The 15,400-nt window shown below is 34.4% G+C and overlaps 1 protein-coding gene across 6 annotated transcripts in view; it reads right to left on the bottom strand.

Annotated features, from left to right (window-relative positions):
- Window positions 1–4,163: 4,163 nt before the first annotated feature.
- LOC133205958 (muscle M-line assembly protein unc-89-like) overlaps window positions 4,164–15,400 on the bottom strand; it is a 38,804-nt gene continuing 27,567 nt past the window's right edge. For 3 of the 6 annotated variants that reach the window (XM_061341863.1, XM_061341860.1, XM_061341862.1), the window contains 9 exons: window positions 14,627–14,722; window positions 12,288–12,363; window positions 11,681–11,956; window positions 11,206–11,277; window positions 10,549–10,689; window positions 9,162–9,231; window positions 6,995–7,100; window positions 6,023–6,174; window positions 4,164–5,000 (listed from right to left, as the gene is read on the bottom strand). In XM_061341863.1, coding sequence (XP_061197847.1) covers window positions 4,847–5,000; window positions 6,023–6,174; window positions 6,995–7,100; window positions 9,162–9,231; window positions 10,549–10,689; window positions 11,206–11,277; window positions 11,681–11,956; window positions 12,288–12,363; window positions 14,627–14,722 — 1,143 coding nt within the window. In that variant the 3' untranslated portion in view covers window positions 4,164–4,846. The remainder of the gene's footprint in view (window positions 5,001–6,022; window positions 6,175–6,994; window positions 7,101–9,161; window positions 9,232–10,548; window positions 10,690–11,205; window positions 11,278–11,680; window positions 11,957–12,287; window positions 12,364–14,626; window positions 14,723–15,400) is intronic. The other 3 variants (XM_061341861.1, XM_061341859.1, XM_061341864.1) reach the window with 3 other exon arrangements.

Genomic DNA, 15,400 nt, shown 5'->3' with positions numbered 1-15,400 from the left:
ACGAAAGGTCGTCATTTTAGCTGTCATTGATACCGATGCACTCTAATTAATTATTATTGAAAATAATAATTCCTTAGTCGTGAGCGCCGGGAATCGGTACCCCCACATTGAAGCGCATGACTTGATTCTTTTGAATATTCATAAGTTTCTGATTTTTCAATTTCCAATTACTCGACACGGAGGTCGCAATTTGACATGTCACACGGATTGCCTGTCGTGTTCTATCATTCATTTCCTTGACACCGTTTGGTACATTTTACTTAACATAAATTGATTGTTTTTACATGCATTGTTCATGTTCAGTAATTAATCTTTTATCAATTTCATTAAAACATTCAAAATATTTTCATTGGGGCACTGATTTTCAATTAATGAACTTCGACCTTCTGTTCTAAGATTTTTTGGAGGGTTAAATGAAACTCCCTATTGCAAACACTTTTTTAGTGAGTTTAAAGGAATTTTGATTGAATATTATATAACGTGGATTTACTTTAACTCTAATTCATAGAAAATTTCAGAAGGTAGGTTTTTTGTATATCGATATTTTTGTCATTAAACGTACACATTATTATTGATGAATAAATCTTGTGCAGGTCCTATAAGACGCATATTAAATCTAAACTGGCATATTTTCTTGACATCATTAGTGCTTACCAACACGCACTGTTTGGGCAATCTTGAATTAACACATGCTTCACTTACATCAAACTTACTTTGGAGGAGTTCACGAATTCAAGCACAGGCGGTAGCGCAGAAGTCGCCACAGTTAGATAAATGATTTGTTTGTTGGTTGGTTGTTTAACGTCCCTGTCGAGAATTTTTCACTCATTTGGAGACGCCACCACTTGCTGTTGGAGAGCTGCAAATTTTGACCTATACTCGGCACTCAGGGCCATTGAGCATTTAGGGATCTTTTCCGTGCCAGCACCTACTGCGAGACGGGACCTCGGTTTATACGGTCTTATCCGAAGGACCGGTCTCCACGTCCCACAGTGGGATTCGAACCCGCGACGTAAGGATCCTTACTCTGCGACTCTAGAGCAAACGCTCTTACCACTGCGCCACGCAGGCGACATATAGATAAATGAAGGTTCTAAATGAAATCCAAAAAAAGTAAGTCTTTAAGTTCTATTGAATAATATCGCCTTAAAATTTTTAGCAAATTTTGGAAAGGACAAGACCCCTTTTTGGCCCCTGATTTAGGGTGCCTCGTATAGAACAATGCACTAGTTTTCAAAACCTCTTGTTATCCCTGTTGGAGGATGAGTATTGATTCAAAGTGATATGATACACAGAGGTCACAGAAAATCAATTTCCGAATTTTCTCTTTTTTTTCTAATTTTCATAAAGTTTACGCCCCATTTTATTTTAAAAAACACAGAGCACAAGCCTATCTACAGAATTTATATTGTTTAGGCAATAGTATCAGATATATCTTGTGTATGAAAATCGCAGACATGCAAGCTTATGCTCTATGTTTCCTGAAATGAAAAGTAAAAAACAAATTATCACAATTTCAACTGTTTTGATTTTTATATCAAATAAGGGGCCAAATTCGGTCCTTACCATACCTTTGTTCTTTAAAAAGTTGGGTGCCGCCTGTTCCCATGACCATTGCATAACGAATTTTGACAAATTTTGGGAAATTGGCCACCCTGTTAAATTTTATTATCCCTGCAAATGGGCATTCGCCATCAATAACAAGATAGATACTAATAAACAACCAATCAGAGCATAGAAAATACAGAAGGAACCCTTCAAGATAGCTGCGTTTTCCTGTTCTGTCGTCTATATGTTTAATACATCGAAATTTAAATCATTAACTTATCTATAACTATCTCGGATAAAAATATTCAATTACAAAAATTTACTTTTCTGCAGTAGTGCAGAATGCTTCATACATGTTCTTTCATAATTTCTAAATTCTTGCGAGGTAGAATAGAATCAACAGGACAAAGACAATAAAAATCAATCGACATTAAATAGAAGTATAATTGAATTTACAAATTAAAATTTATTGCCATCCTATTTGGAATATTTCAGTAGAATGACCCTTTCATCCATATTTATGTATCGCCCATTTTTGCTTATTGTGTGTTTATGATGAATTATTATGATGAAGTTCACGTTGTCAAACAAATAATGACGTTTGGTTCATAAAAGTTAATTTACCTGATTTTTTTTTATAATATTATGAAATAGAATTCAATGCATACCATAAGATGCATTTTGGCTCATTAATAATTCAGTCATGGCTGAATACCACACTTTGCAATTTTAAATATATGCTGACGCAACCTAGGAAATTAAAAAGATACAACTGAGGCAATCTTTAAAATAATGTTTGCTTACCCTCTCCCAGCTCAGGTTAAAAAAAATTGGGTCGGTAGGTAGGTGAGAGAATCTTTTTTTTTCTCAGTAAATTTCAACATATATGTTGACGGAATGGGAAAATGCAGGAATAAAAAGAAAAAAAAATATCTTAACTCCTAGAGGTTGAAAAAAGTTTTGAGTCAGGCCATTTTTAGCCAGTCGGTCGGGAGAGGGCAACCAAACATTTTTTTTTAAAGATGGCCTGAACATCAACTTATACATATCCAGTGTAACCAATATTGCAGTGTTTGTATTTAAATAAAAATCCTTCTTTGAAGAGAAGCTACAATTCCACATTAAACTGGCCGGTTGTAATTGTCGATAGAGTAAGAAATACATGTATTTATGGATGATGGTCTCAAGTCACTACTTCAGAATGAACGATTTTTTTTTTTTTTTTTTTTTTTTTTTTTTTTTTTTTTACAAAAAGGCATGTTTATAGTTATCATATTTAGTTAAAAAAAATTCAATGCTTTAGTTTTCACTAGGTCACGTTTTGTATATTACTCGTGTATGGCTCTGCTTTGACCAGGATGCCTGGACTCCATACATGAACCGTCCACCTAAGTTTCCAAAATATGGGAAATTCTAGGCACAGTGGCTGTTTTACGCATTAGAGTTTTGAAAATGTAATTAAATAACCTAGCTTTTGATTTTTTTTTTATTTTTTATTTTTATTTTTTTTTTTTTTTTTTACATATGCACCGAGAGATAAGTATGGCATAGTCACCAAAGGTCGGGGTTTTATGTACCAATGCAACTGACAAAAATTAAAAAAAGAAAAAAAATCAAGAATTTAAAATTTAAACAAAAATAAAATATGCATGTGTGCGAGACGTGAATTTAATTAACAGATCAAATACGATTAAACAATTCATTTTGGTTGTTTATAGTTGTCTCTCTGCCTTTGTATTAATTTCTGGCCTTGGTAACCCCTAAGGGAAATGAAATTCTATCACTTATTCAAATCTTTGACGCGATAGCAGAATTCAGCTAGTGGTGATTAGGAATGGATAATTATGACATAAGAATGAAGAAATATGACAAAAGCAATAGTCCTAGATAAAAAGAAGCTTTGGTCGACCGATCATGAGAAAAGTTCAAAACACTGGCTACCTATGTATACAGCATTACAGGCTGTTCGAACGAGGGGTGCAAAGATCGAAAAAAAATCTTTTTTGAAACAAAATAAATTCATTTTTCGTGTTTAAAGCAATGCTGCTATCATTTATTCTGCAACAGGAGAGGAGAAAGATGCGACGGACCAGACCGGTATTCGACCCTAGGCCCCCCTGAATCTCCAGTCAGGTGCTCTACCTACTGAGCTTTCTGGCTACCGGCGATCGAACCGTCTGACCGCCATTCCCCCCTCCTTAAAGGTCTTCAGCCCCGGCCTAAGACACCAACCCACGATCTTCCTTAGCAGGTCCTTCAGCTTTTACTTTCAGAGCATGGCAGGGCATCAAATGTAATAGGAGAAAAATGCAACAGACCAGACCAAGATTCGAACCCCCTTAATTTCCAGTAGGTGCTCCATCAACTGAGCCACCCGGCCACCGGCTATCAAACCCGTTTGACCGCCACAATTCAATGTACCAAAAAAAAAAATTAAGTATACATCAGAACCAACCAAAATGGTACCCGTTTATTAAAAAAAAAATCTGGTCTAGAAGAGGGATACCCCTCCCTACCCCTTTCCAGAAACCTGGCGACAGCCCTGCAATTCTGATCTCATCATTTCTTGCATTATCTTAAATGCCAGATCAAACTCTAAATAAAACGTGGAGCTCTCACTTTTCACTTTATTTTATTTCTTTAATTCATCATTTAATGATTTGTATAAAGTGACTCTTAACATGTACAAAGCTTTGGCAGAAAAGTTATGTCTCTACACGTTAACATAGAAATTGCGCGAAAGGATCGCTCTCAGATCCTTTGCGCATACGCAACACTTTAATCTACAATAACATACATGAATATTGTATATTGCTGCACACACATATATATCTGCATAAACATCTAACATTGGATTTCCAACAAATATATATCACTGCGAAAACACTAAATTATAATATCAAAGTTTATTGCTAGTAATATTCATTTAATGCTGCAAAAATATTACAGTTTATGTTACAAAGAAATCAATTATATACAAATAAAAAAAAATCTCTAAAGCCTAATAAATCATATGTACAATATTGGCGTGGCTATATCTAAAAAGAAATAAATATTGGCACGTGTGACTTTTAATTAGTATCATGGTGGACTCCATGCAAAAGGTTGAACAACCTGTACACAGATAAACACATTAATGACAGAGCCCTAGGAACTGAACACAAACTGAGCTTGGCATCAAAGTAAGGAGTGAGGTTTGTGGATTTCTAGTAACATAATCATGAAAATAAAAAATATATTTTATTTCAAATGTCTGAGTTTCCATAAGTTTGCGTTACGTTATTGCTATGTGTTGCGGTCACTCGCCGACCGTGGCCATTGTTCTGTTGCGTTCGTGCGTGTGTAGTTTACGATAGAGACTTTGTACGTAGGTAAAGACACATTTCCAGTCCGGCTTCTGCATCCGCACCATATCCTCAACATCTAACAGAGGAGCTATATCTCCGTACTTCCTACAACACAATCACAGAGAAAATACAGGTTAGTGTTCCGTATTTTTTTCGCTTTTTTATCATAAAATCTTTTGATTTCTCTTGTAAATGAGTGTCGTTTTACCATTTAGATACCTGACAATTTAATGTAAAGTGTTAATTAAGCTTCATGCTTTGACCAATTCCGATTCAATTTCTCATACATGGGACTCTTTATAATCTGCTCTGGTTCAAACTTACAATTGGGGAGAACTCATAAATGTACTTGCTTCAAACTCTTGCAGAGCGGGGATCTTCATGACCTACTCTAATGAGGAGTCCTAATGAACTACTTTGGTTCAAAACCCTAATAGACAGGGCTTCCTCATGACCTACTCTTACAGAAAGGGAAGTGTCATGATCTTCATATATTCAGATTCAAACTATTACAAATGGGAAGTCCTCATGACATACTTTCAAATTCTCTCATAAAGGAGGGGAGGGGGGGGGGGTGTTGTTCCTCATGACCTACTCTGATTCAAACTTTAACAGATTTGGAGTCTTCATTTCCTACTTGGATTCAAACTCTCATAGATGTGGAGTCTTCAAGATCTATTTTGATTCAAACTCTCACATATGTGAAGTCCTCATGACCTACTCTGGTTCAAACTCTTACATATGTGAAGTCCTCATGACCTACTCTGGTTCAACTCTTGTAGATGTGAAGTCCTCATGACCTACTCTGATTCAAACTCTTACAGATGTGAAGTCCTCATGACCTACTCTGGTTCAAACTCTTACATATTTAGAATCCTCATAGAAATCCTCATGACCTACTCTGATTCAAACTCTTATAGATGTGAAGTCCTCATGACCTACTCTGGTTCAAACTCTTACATATTAGAATCCTCATAGAAATCCTCATGACCTACTCTGATTCAAACTCTTACAGGTGTGAAGTCCTCATGACCTACTCTGGTTCAAACTCTCATAGATTCAAACTTTAACAGATCTGGAATCATCATGACCTACTTAATGAAGGTTTGAAGTATTTTTACACTTACTCAGCTGTATCAAAGGCAAGAGTGAAGTTGTGTCTCCTCTTTTTTGGATCCAGGGTGCTGAAGTCAAAAGCTTCTGGGTAGTAGTGATGAATCAGGGCACAAAATGCCATACCATTATTCCAGCTACTGGAGAAATTAGTGATCTCCACATTCTAAAACAGGCCAATAGAGGCATGTACATATATATCATACCTTAACATGTTCTAGTGTGAAATGAAAAAAAGAATTTTTAAGAATCTCTTAGTAATTTTAGCTTATTTTCTGATTAAATTACTAGATGTCATCATAATAATTAAAAATACAGAATTCGATGTTATTTAAAAAGTGAACTGAGGTGTATTAGTTTATTAGATTACAATTGTATAATAAAAACAATAGTTTGGTTATAATTACTACCAGTATATGCAAACACACTTTTGATTAGTAAAGCAGTTAATAAAGAAGTTAGTCTCAATATTCAGTTAACATCCGGTAAATACCCCAAATAAAGAACAGTCCCAGTACCAAACTTGGTGCACTCATACTTAGAACATTAAAAACCCTGGAAGATAACAATTGTTCATAATTACTCCAACCTCCCTTCCTTGTTTAGTCTTCAACCATGTGCATGGGGTCAAATTGACATGAGCTGAGGTCACTGTTAATCAATTACTACACAACCATGTTAAGAACAGGGGCCCAATTTTATTTTATTTTGTACTTTTTTTGCTCTGAAATGGAGATGTTGAACATGCACCTACTATATTGCTTTATTCTTATTGCATGCATTGCGTCTACAGTAGAAAAAATTGCATGAAGCACTCTACTTAAACAGCGAAGTATACTATGCACAACCAAATCCGGCACATATATTCGTAGTACGCATTTGTACATGTACAACTTCCACTTCAGAGCTGTTTGCAACCATAACAACCACAGTAGCTCATGCATGTCTACCAGTTTCCATGACAATGGCATGCAGTCATGTGTTACCTCGTACTCCTGTGTCATGGCTTTTGTCCAGTCCAGTAACATTTGTTTGATAGCGCTAGGACTTCGTACCAGAGCCCTACCACCTCCTCCCCCGGGCGCTAAATTACTTCAGTAAAATAAGCATCAACTTGTTAGTCTCTTGTATAAATATATGTATATAACCTAAAGATAGTGTCTTTGAAATTTAGTTATTAACTGTATCTAAATTTCAAAAACCTTAGTCATAATAATATCTGAAAGAGAAAAATTAGTTTCTACGTGTATAGCTCTAGTATAAACAATAAGTTCTAATTCTACCACATAATGAACTAAAAATGACAAAATGTTAGCACATGTTAGCAAAAACATAAGCAAACAAACTATTAAGCTGCTGGGAAAAAAATCAACTTTGGAAGGCCACCGTTTCATTTTCCTAATGTATGTATTTAAAGAACAGGTTATCTGAAACTGGCAGAATGTCAAAACACATTCATCTGTTCCCTGATGCTCTATTGCAAAGATTGTTCAATTCTTAAAATTAATGAAACCATTTTGCAAATCTGTTTTTATTTCTTGTAACTATCTTATATTCAACAGATATTTAGAATTAGTTATGAATTTCATCAGCCAATAATAAAATGCAATAAAAAAAACACAAAAAGTAACTTGTATCAAAATTGAATTCATTCATGTTAGCAAGGTCATATTAATAGAATCTAAAAAATAAAAAAATCAGGAGATAAATCTTTATATAATGCACAAAAAAAATTAAAGTATGAAAAACAAGAAATGTTAGAGAAAAACTGTAGGTAGGAACACACTGTACAATAAATAAAAGACTGGTGATATATCTACAGGTTAGCGGTGAGCCAGCTGCTGACCAATGGCTAGCCTGCAGGGCTAGCCGTTATACCTCATACTCCCTTGTGCTGTTCTGACAGAATCGGAGAATTTCCTGTTTGATTGAGGCAGCATTTCGCCGCAATGTGGTTGCTGCCTTTTTGGCGTATGACACAGTTAATAAACCACTGCACAAATGACAGAGAGTAGGTTAATAAAGGTTCCACAAACATGGACAAAAGGCTTATTTCAAATTAGTACATGCAGAAGTGGTAGAATCATAATATTGACAATCCATTTAAAAAAACGAAAAACCATTCAAAGTGTGGCTCAGTGTTTTGTAAGTCACTGGTCATATTAGGAATTCAAAGAAAATTTTCAAAATATAGAAGCAAAAAAAAAAAATGATAGGAGATCAATTTGAATAGTAAAAATATATGTTATTTACATTCAACAAGTAAAAGGTTGTTTGCTAGACACTGTATTTTAAGACTTCAGTTTCATAAAATTTCATTGAATTGTAGAGCATTAATTGAAGTGAAATTGATGGTTCAGTTAACAACTTTGCACCACACTTCAAATAGTCCTTGAATTTCCTTCTTTAATTATACATTGCTTTTTGTCTTTAACACATGCTAATTAATACAGTACTTTTCATCAATATTCTATGACTTAATAACTCTGAATAACAGCAAATTTTACTTGTGACATTAGTTGGGTTTAATGATCACTTATTTTTTATGCATTTAAAAACATGTTTAAATACATTATGTAATTTCTGTCATCACAACCAGAGAGCAGAATAATTCCTCTTTTTAAACCCATGCTGTAGTATTTTGAAATGGAAGCTTCGTCTTATCATGACACTTGTGCTCAAGGATTTAAATCATTTCTAGAAAGGAGTTACATCTATTTGCTTTGATTTTAAACATTGAACTATACTCAGCCTTGTGCAGCATATTTGTATCAAACTCCTCTAACACTTGGCTGAACATCAGAATAAAATTTACACCAGAAACACTTTTGCTAAGGTCAAACCAAATAGTTTTTACAATCCAAATTTGGTATCCAATTTATCTTATTTTAGTCATCAAGTTTATAGAAAGCAAACAGAATGTTTGCCTAAAATACTTCAGCCTGCTGCAAACATGATCAAATACTCAGACCATAGGATTCTCGAGTGTCTCTTTGAATTCTCAACTACCATTCTCTATATGTCTCATTTCTATGAAGGTTCATAATTCATGCAGAGAACACACAATTCTATTGGGGATTAACTTTATAAGATCAATCCCTATAGCTGACCCTTTGAGTATTTCAATATTAAAAGAACAAACAAGATACATACTTTGGTTTAGGAGCAGCATTGTCCATCTTTTGGAACATGGCCTTGGCCCCTTGTGGCCCTGCGGGTTTGGCTTCAATAGAAAATAAAATATCCCCACATGAATACAAACATCACTGGATTACAATATAGATACAGGTAACTGAACAGAATCAGAAAAGGAACAACAATAAATCTATAAAAAAAAAATTGGAAAAAAATCATACACATTTTCACACAATCACTTTAAACAGAAAAGATCCCAAAATATAACAAGCACTTATATCTTTTATTTTCAAGTATCAGTGATGTACTAATTGTTGCCAATATTGTATGCATCTAACACATATCTATTTTTGCCAATAATTGAATCCAGATTAAGTAAGTTTCTGTTGACTGATGAGACACTGCCAATATATAGGAAAACAACCTCATTCTATGTTCCTTGCAGCACTATGGAATGCCAAAACAGCAAAATTAAGTATAGACAAGATGACGCAAAGACTGATTGTTTCTTAAATTGACTGTATTTGATGATGATATATTGCTTGCTTTTGAAAGTTTCTATCGCAATGTTGTGATACACATTGTCGATACTAAAACAGTTTACAAGGTGTTTTACATTACCCTGGAAACAAAAGAAATAGCAACACAACAAGCTATAATGATTAACACATACTACAGTAAGTTCATTGACAAAGAAGTCTTTCAGACCAGTTCACTTCTTGACAGCACTGTAATCCTTAGTTCTTTACCATTTTGATACATGCCAAATCCCCATTATAGGCAATGCTTTGATTTCTTTCTATTCTGAACCATTGACCTTGGACTTAGAGGTCAAGTACTTTATATCTCCTATAAAGCCACTGACAGATACTGACCTTGGAGGTCACGTACTTTTTATCTACTGAGGAGCCGCTGACAGATACTGACCTAATCACCTTGGAGGTTGTGTACTCTTTATCTACTATAGAGCTACTGGACAATGTGTCATCAGTCATCACTTACTGACCATTTGAATCCTTATCAATTCCACAATAAATGATAAACCATACCTATACATTTATCAGTCATCAGTTATTGACCATTTGAATCCTTACCAATTCCACAATAAATGATATCTATACATTCACCACAAGATGATACACTCATTCTACCTCTTTCATGAGGTAAAGAGAATAGGGAACTTGTCAAACTTAAATAGATTTTTAGCATTTAAGTGACGATGGGTGTCACTGTTCAATGATGTCATGAATTTTAGCATAAAAAAATTCACAATTTTAAAGAATTTGCTAGACAATTAATAAAACATATTAATTAGACGAATAATACCATTTTTACTTTATCAAAGTTGAAAACTTGAATTAACAACTGTGAAACAGCTGTTTGTAAAATTGAAATGTATGGCTACCTCCCCAGGACTGTGATTTTTCAGATGTGCTCGTAACACCGTCTCGGCTGTTCCAGGATTCGGTTTTGATGGTTATCTTACCACTGGTTACAGGGGATAATGTATTGATCAGCTGATTGGTCAAGAATGTAGCAGCTTCTTCTATTCCATGATGCAATCAAAAAGGAAAACACACATGTAAAACATGCACATTCTTTGTTAATGGGGAAGTCAAGCATGCTATAAGCTACATTTTATCTGCTTCATCATAAATGCTTATATATTGCTATAATGTGGAATTGCTTTGTAAGATGAAACATTACTTTGCAAGATGAAACACTTTTCTTTATTGCACCCATCAATTAATATTGCTTCTATGCAGCTGTAATTTTATCACTACTAATGACTTTCTTCATTATATATGCCTCTGGTTTAAAATTTTTCTAAAGATTTTGCTGTATTTTTAATTCCATACTTGACTTCTAAATCTAAAAATGTCAACATTGCTTATGATTTAAAATGTTTATAATGATGTAAAGAAAAATATTCTGCAAATACTTCAATAACTAATGCTTTAAATTATGTGAAAAGGCACTTAAAAATCTTATTGCAGAGATAAAAAGAGAAGACAAATCTGGAAAGTGTGCACATAGTACTGTGAAGTAGGGAGGTTTTTACCTGAGTTAGACTTGGAGGAGTTGACAGGAGTTAATATTGAATCTTTGATTATTGTGGTCCGAATTACTCCATCTACCAGTGAACAGAAGAAATAGGGGTTAATAGTGATAGACCAGCCCCCCAAAAGAGATACCCAACAAAGATACATCATTTATTCCCTTGTTAATTAATATGCTTAATCCAGGAAAAAAGTATTTTTTATTAGTAAATATAAGCTAGATCATCCATGCAATGTGCATAAAATAATGATTAAAATGAATTATTATGATATATATATATATATATATATATATATATATATATATATATATATATATAGTAATAGATAGTGCAAATATAGATTAAAATAAAGCTTCCATAAACTAATTTCTCATGCAATATTCTCCCTGGATGTAGGGTTATAAATAAAATTTGCATGGCGATATACACACATACAGCATCTGATCACATGGTGACAGGGGAACACAAGGCTCACCTGGTGTTTTCTGGACTGTGACTTTCTTGTCCTCATGTTTGGCAAGCTTGTCATAAGTCTCCAGGTGCCTCCTCTTGTCCTCATCAGCATGCTTCAGCTTATCTTTAATGAGGTCCTCCCCCTTTTGGAGGATTCTCTCACGCTCTGCTGAAGCCTCTTTTGCTGTCTTCTCAAAAGTTTTCAATCTCTGCACTTTCTCTTTCTCAGACTGTTCAAACTTCTTTTTTACAAAATCTGTTTCGGATTCCCTCTGTAATCTTTTGGCCTCCCATTCCTCTGCAATAGCATGATGACTCAATGAAACATTTTTCTCAAGATCTATTTTTCATTTCAAGTACTCTTCATTTGCAACAGTGCATTTTTAATATATGAAGAAAAACATTTTTGTTGCAGAAAATACAGATTTTTGGCAGAGACCAGCTAGTATTATGAGTAATAATCAAAAGTAATTCCGTTTTTCAAATGTTTTGATTTCAGATATTTTCATGGTTAGCATATAGATATGCAATCTAAAGTGCCACTGTTGGATATTTTATTTTTTTCCATTTGAATTTGATACATTTTATCTTAAGTGATCATGCTTTACAAGATAGAATTTATGACATACTTTGTTTCTTTTCTCTAATCTCCTTCATGCGGGCTCGGATTTTCTTTCTCTCTTCAAAGTTCTCAGATTTGCTGAGCTACAATTGCAACAGGTGGCAACATTACTTAATATCCCAAAAAAAGTCTTCTCACCGAATGACAGTCATATAATTTTTCAAGGACATATATTGTGCAATTTATTGTAATACCTTTGTAAAAGAGCTGTAGGAACTGACTTTGATTGAACAAGAATTCAAGATTAAAAATGATATTTTTATGTTATTTTAATAGAGAAGCAAGAATGCATCCAAATATCCTTGTACTTTTTCTGTATTTTGTATTAAATATTTTAATGTTTGATACCTCAACTAATGACTTAAAACATAAAATTCCCTCTTTGAAAAACAAAATAGCCTTGTCATTGCAATCTTATGACTGAGCAATTTTACCTCAGATAAAATCACTGGGGAAAAAAGCATGAAAATCTACAATTTATATGAATCCCTGTGCGTGGGGTAATGAGTTATGCAGAATATCCATTAGCTATATGGATCTTGTTTTTCTGAATTCTGAGGGGGGATCTGCCCCATCAGAGCCAAGAAGATCTCTGTCTAGAGATAAACCTGGGACTCAATCCAATGAAACAACCAAGTCACTGACCGAAACAATACAATACAGAGTCCAACAATACAGAAAAGGTGTCAACAACATATAAAACAACACATACCTGAGTCTAGGTACATGGAGTTGGTGTCAACAACATACAGAACAACACTTATTGGTTGTCTCACTCTGTTCCTCAGAGATTTAAATGGATGGGGTTGTTTTCGATAATGCTTCCATAAAACCCATGCCAAAATCTCAATTAACAGAGCACCAATCGGCAAACAATCAGTATGTGTTGCTGTTTAAAATGATCTTTCTTGTGATGGACACACAATAAAATAAGGAGAACATACGTAGTAAAAACCAATACTATTCCAGTTCACAGATCAGATACAAAATATATTTTTTGGTTTTTGGCATATGTACAAGACATATTGACAAAATACTGTAAAATCACTTATTTTCTGGAGTCATATTTTCATGGTTTGTGGGAATTAAGTTAACGAGGATTTCATTTGGAGTTTGAGGAAGTGTACAGATTACATGTATTTTTGTTGAGGACAAGAATTCGTGGGTCTCTTCATTCCACGAAAACCATGAAAATTAAATCCCCACAAAAATTAGTGATTTCATAGCAAATGTTGGTTTTAGTTAAATTTTTGGTTTGTTTCTCTCTTTTCTTAAATGAAAAATTTGCTGTTTGCACATGTCATTAGATTTCCAATTTGCCCTCTGTGCAAATCAAAGAAATATTTGCACATACATACGTTTCAGCCATTCTAAAACTTCTGGTGAAATTGCCAACAATTAAATAGTTGCAAAATTTTAAGTACACAAAGCTTGCCAACACCTGACAAGCAGGAACAGCACGAAAAAGGTTCTGCGTAAGAATTGAAAATGACTTGAGTTAATTATCTTACAAGCCGAGGAGATAAAAAGAAGACATTCCGCTAAGAGTCTTGTCAGAGCCTTGTTGGGGTTGCTAGCACAGCACTGAGTCACCAGCCTCTGGCACCGAGCCCCCTATTTATTCATTTCTAATTAACAGCAACATTCAGGTGTAGGTAGAGAATTCAGATTCCACATACCAACAATAATGTCTAGTCTGAACTTCATAAGAGCTACTTCAGAATAGTTTTCAAAATTTTTGAAATATTTGTATACATCACAATTAACTCTTTAGATTCATCTTTAGTGACTCAGTTTGAACATTTATCGTAAAAGCACCAAAAAATGTACATCTTATAAATGATCTCTCCTGATTTATACTTCTAATTTAATTTACACAAATGTGAGATGATCTCTTTCCATCTTTCAAAGCTTCTGTTTATTAGTATTAAAGGGTGCTGCAGCCTCACTGCCCCTATTAAATGGAATTTACCTGTCTATACATATTACAGGCAGCTGGCCACTGACCATGTGTTAAGTATAGTAGAATGTTCTGGTATTTATAGCACTACTTATAGTGATTTGTACAAGATCAAAGGCACCTATCTTAGTACAAATGTACATGTCTAACTCAGATACAGCAGAACATTCAAGCTTGTCACAGGTGAAGAGAAAGTGTACCAGATCTGGTCCAAGATAATCTATCACTATTAATAGACATATGAATTATGACAAAGCTGTGCCAAATCTTCGGTCTGGTTGTACTTTTAGCTGAGACTTCCCATTTTCTGAGAGTGCTGGAATGAGACAAATTGTGTCTGTGGGTTCTCCCAGCATACCTGTGTGGGAGGGAGAAATAAAACCTACCAACTTATGTAATTCCTCCTCATCTTCTATTGTGTCATAGGATGCCATGGTAACAGAAGTGTCTGGGTGCCTGCTGGAGAACCTGGATGCCTCTTCCTGTTAGAAAATAAACATATACATGTATCACATATGTAAAATTCATAATACAGTAGAACATAAAAAATGTAACCCCCTCCCCCAAATGAGATGCATTAGAATTCCATTATGTGATATCTATTTAATATGAAAGTTAGTTTGTACTTCTTGAAGAAAAAAAATGTTAAAATTTGCAACAGGCAGATTATAATCTCTAAAGCTGTGTTTTCTAGATAGGAATTTTCAATAGAAGTCGGTCAAATCAAATTTAAAATCTGTTATATAAACAAGTTAATAAAAACAGACATGGAATTCAGTAGGAATCTACACTTTATATTACCCTTCAAAATGAAGTACAAAGCCATAAAACCAATCATGTAACAATTTCATTTTGCTACAAAAAACCTCCAGGTGATTTATGAAAATTGAACACCCCATTGTGGGGCCTCTATCATCTTGTCTACATTTTAGGTATACAGTAAACTGATGCTGGCTGTGATCCACATGATAAACAAAAAACTTTGTAAACAAACAGTGCACACCGGCTCTAGGCAGATTCACAGAGTTGTGAGAAAATCAGCGGGTACTGGCAGGTACAGGGCAGAGAATCAGACAAGATGGAGAAGAATTATGGGAAATCCTTAATCAGCATCTCCACAGAGGGAGTCCGTGTGATATGGTCAGTTAATCCCACCAGGG

This window comes from Saccostrea echinata, unplaced genomic scaffold (genome assembly GCF_033153115.1).
Source record: "Saccostrea echinata isolate AGI-Se365-2 ecotype Australia unplaced genomic scaffold, CSIRO_AGI_Sech_v1 ptg000054l, whole genome shotgun sequence".
NCBI classification, from domain to species: Eukaryota; Metazoa; Mollusca; class Bivalvia; order Ostreida; family Ostreidae; genus Saccostrea; species Saccostrea echinata.
This window is presented reverse-complemented; position numbering and strand designations above follow the sequence as displayed.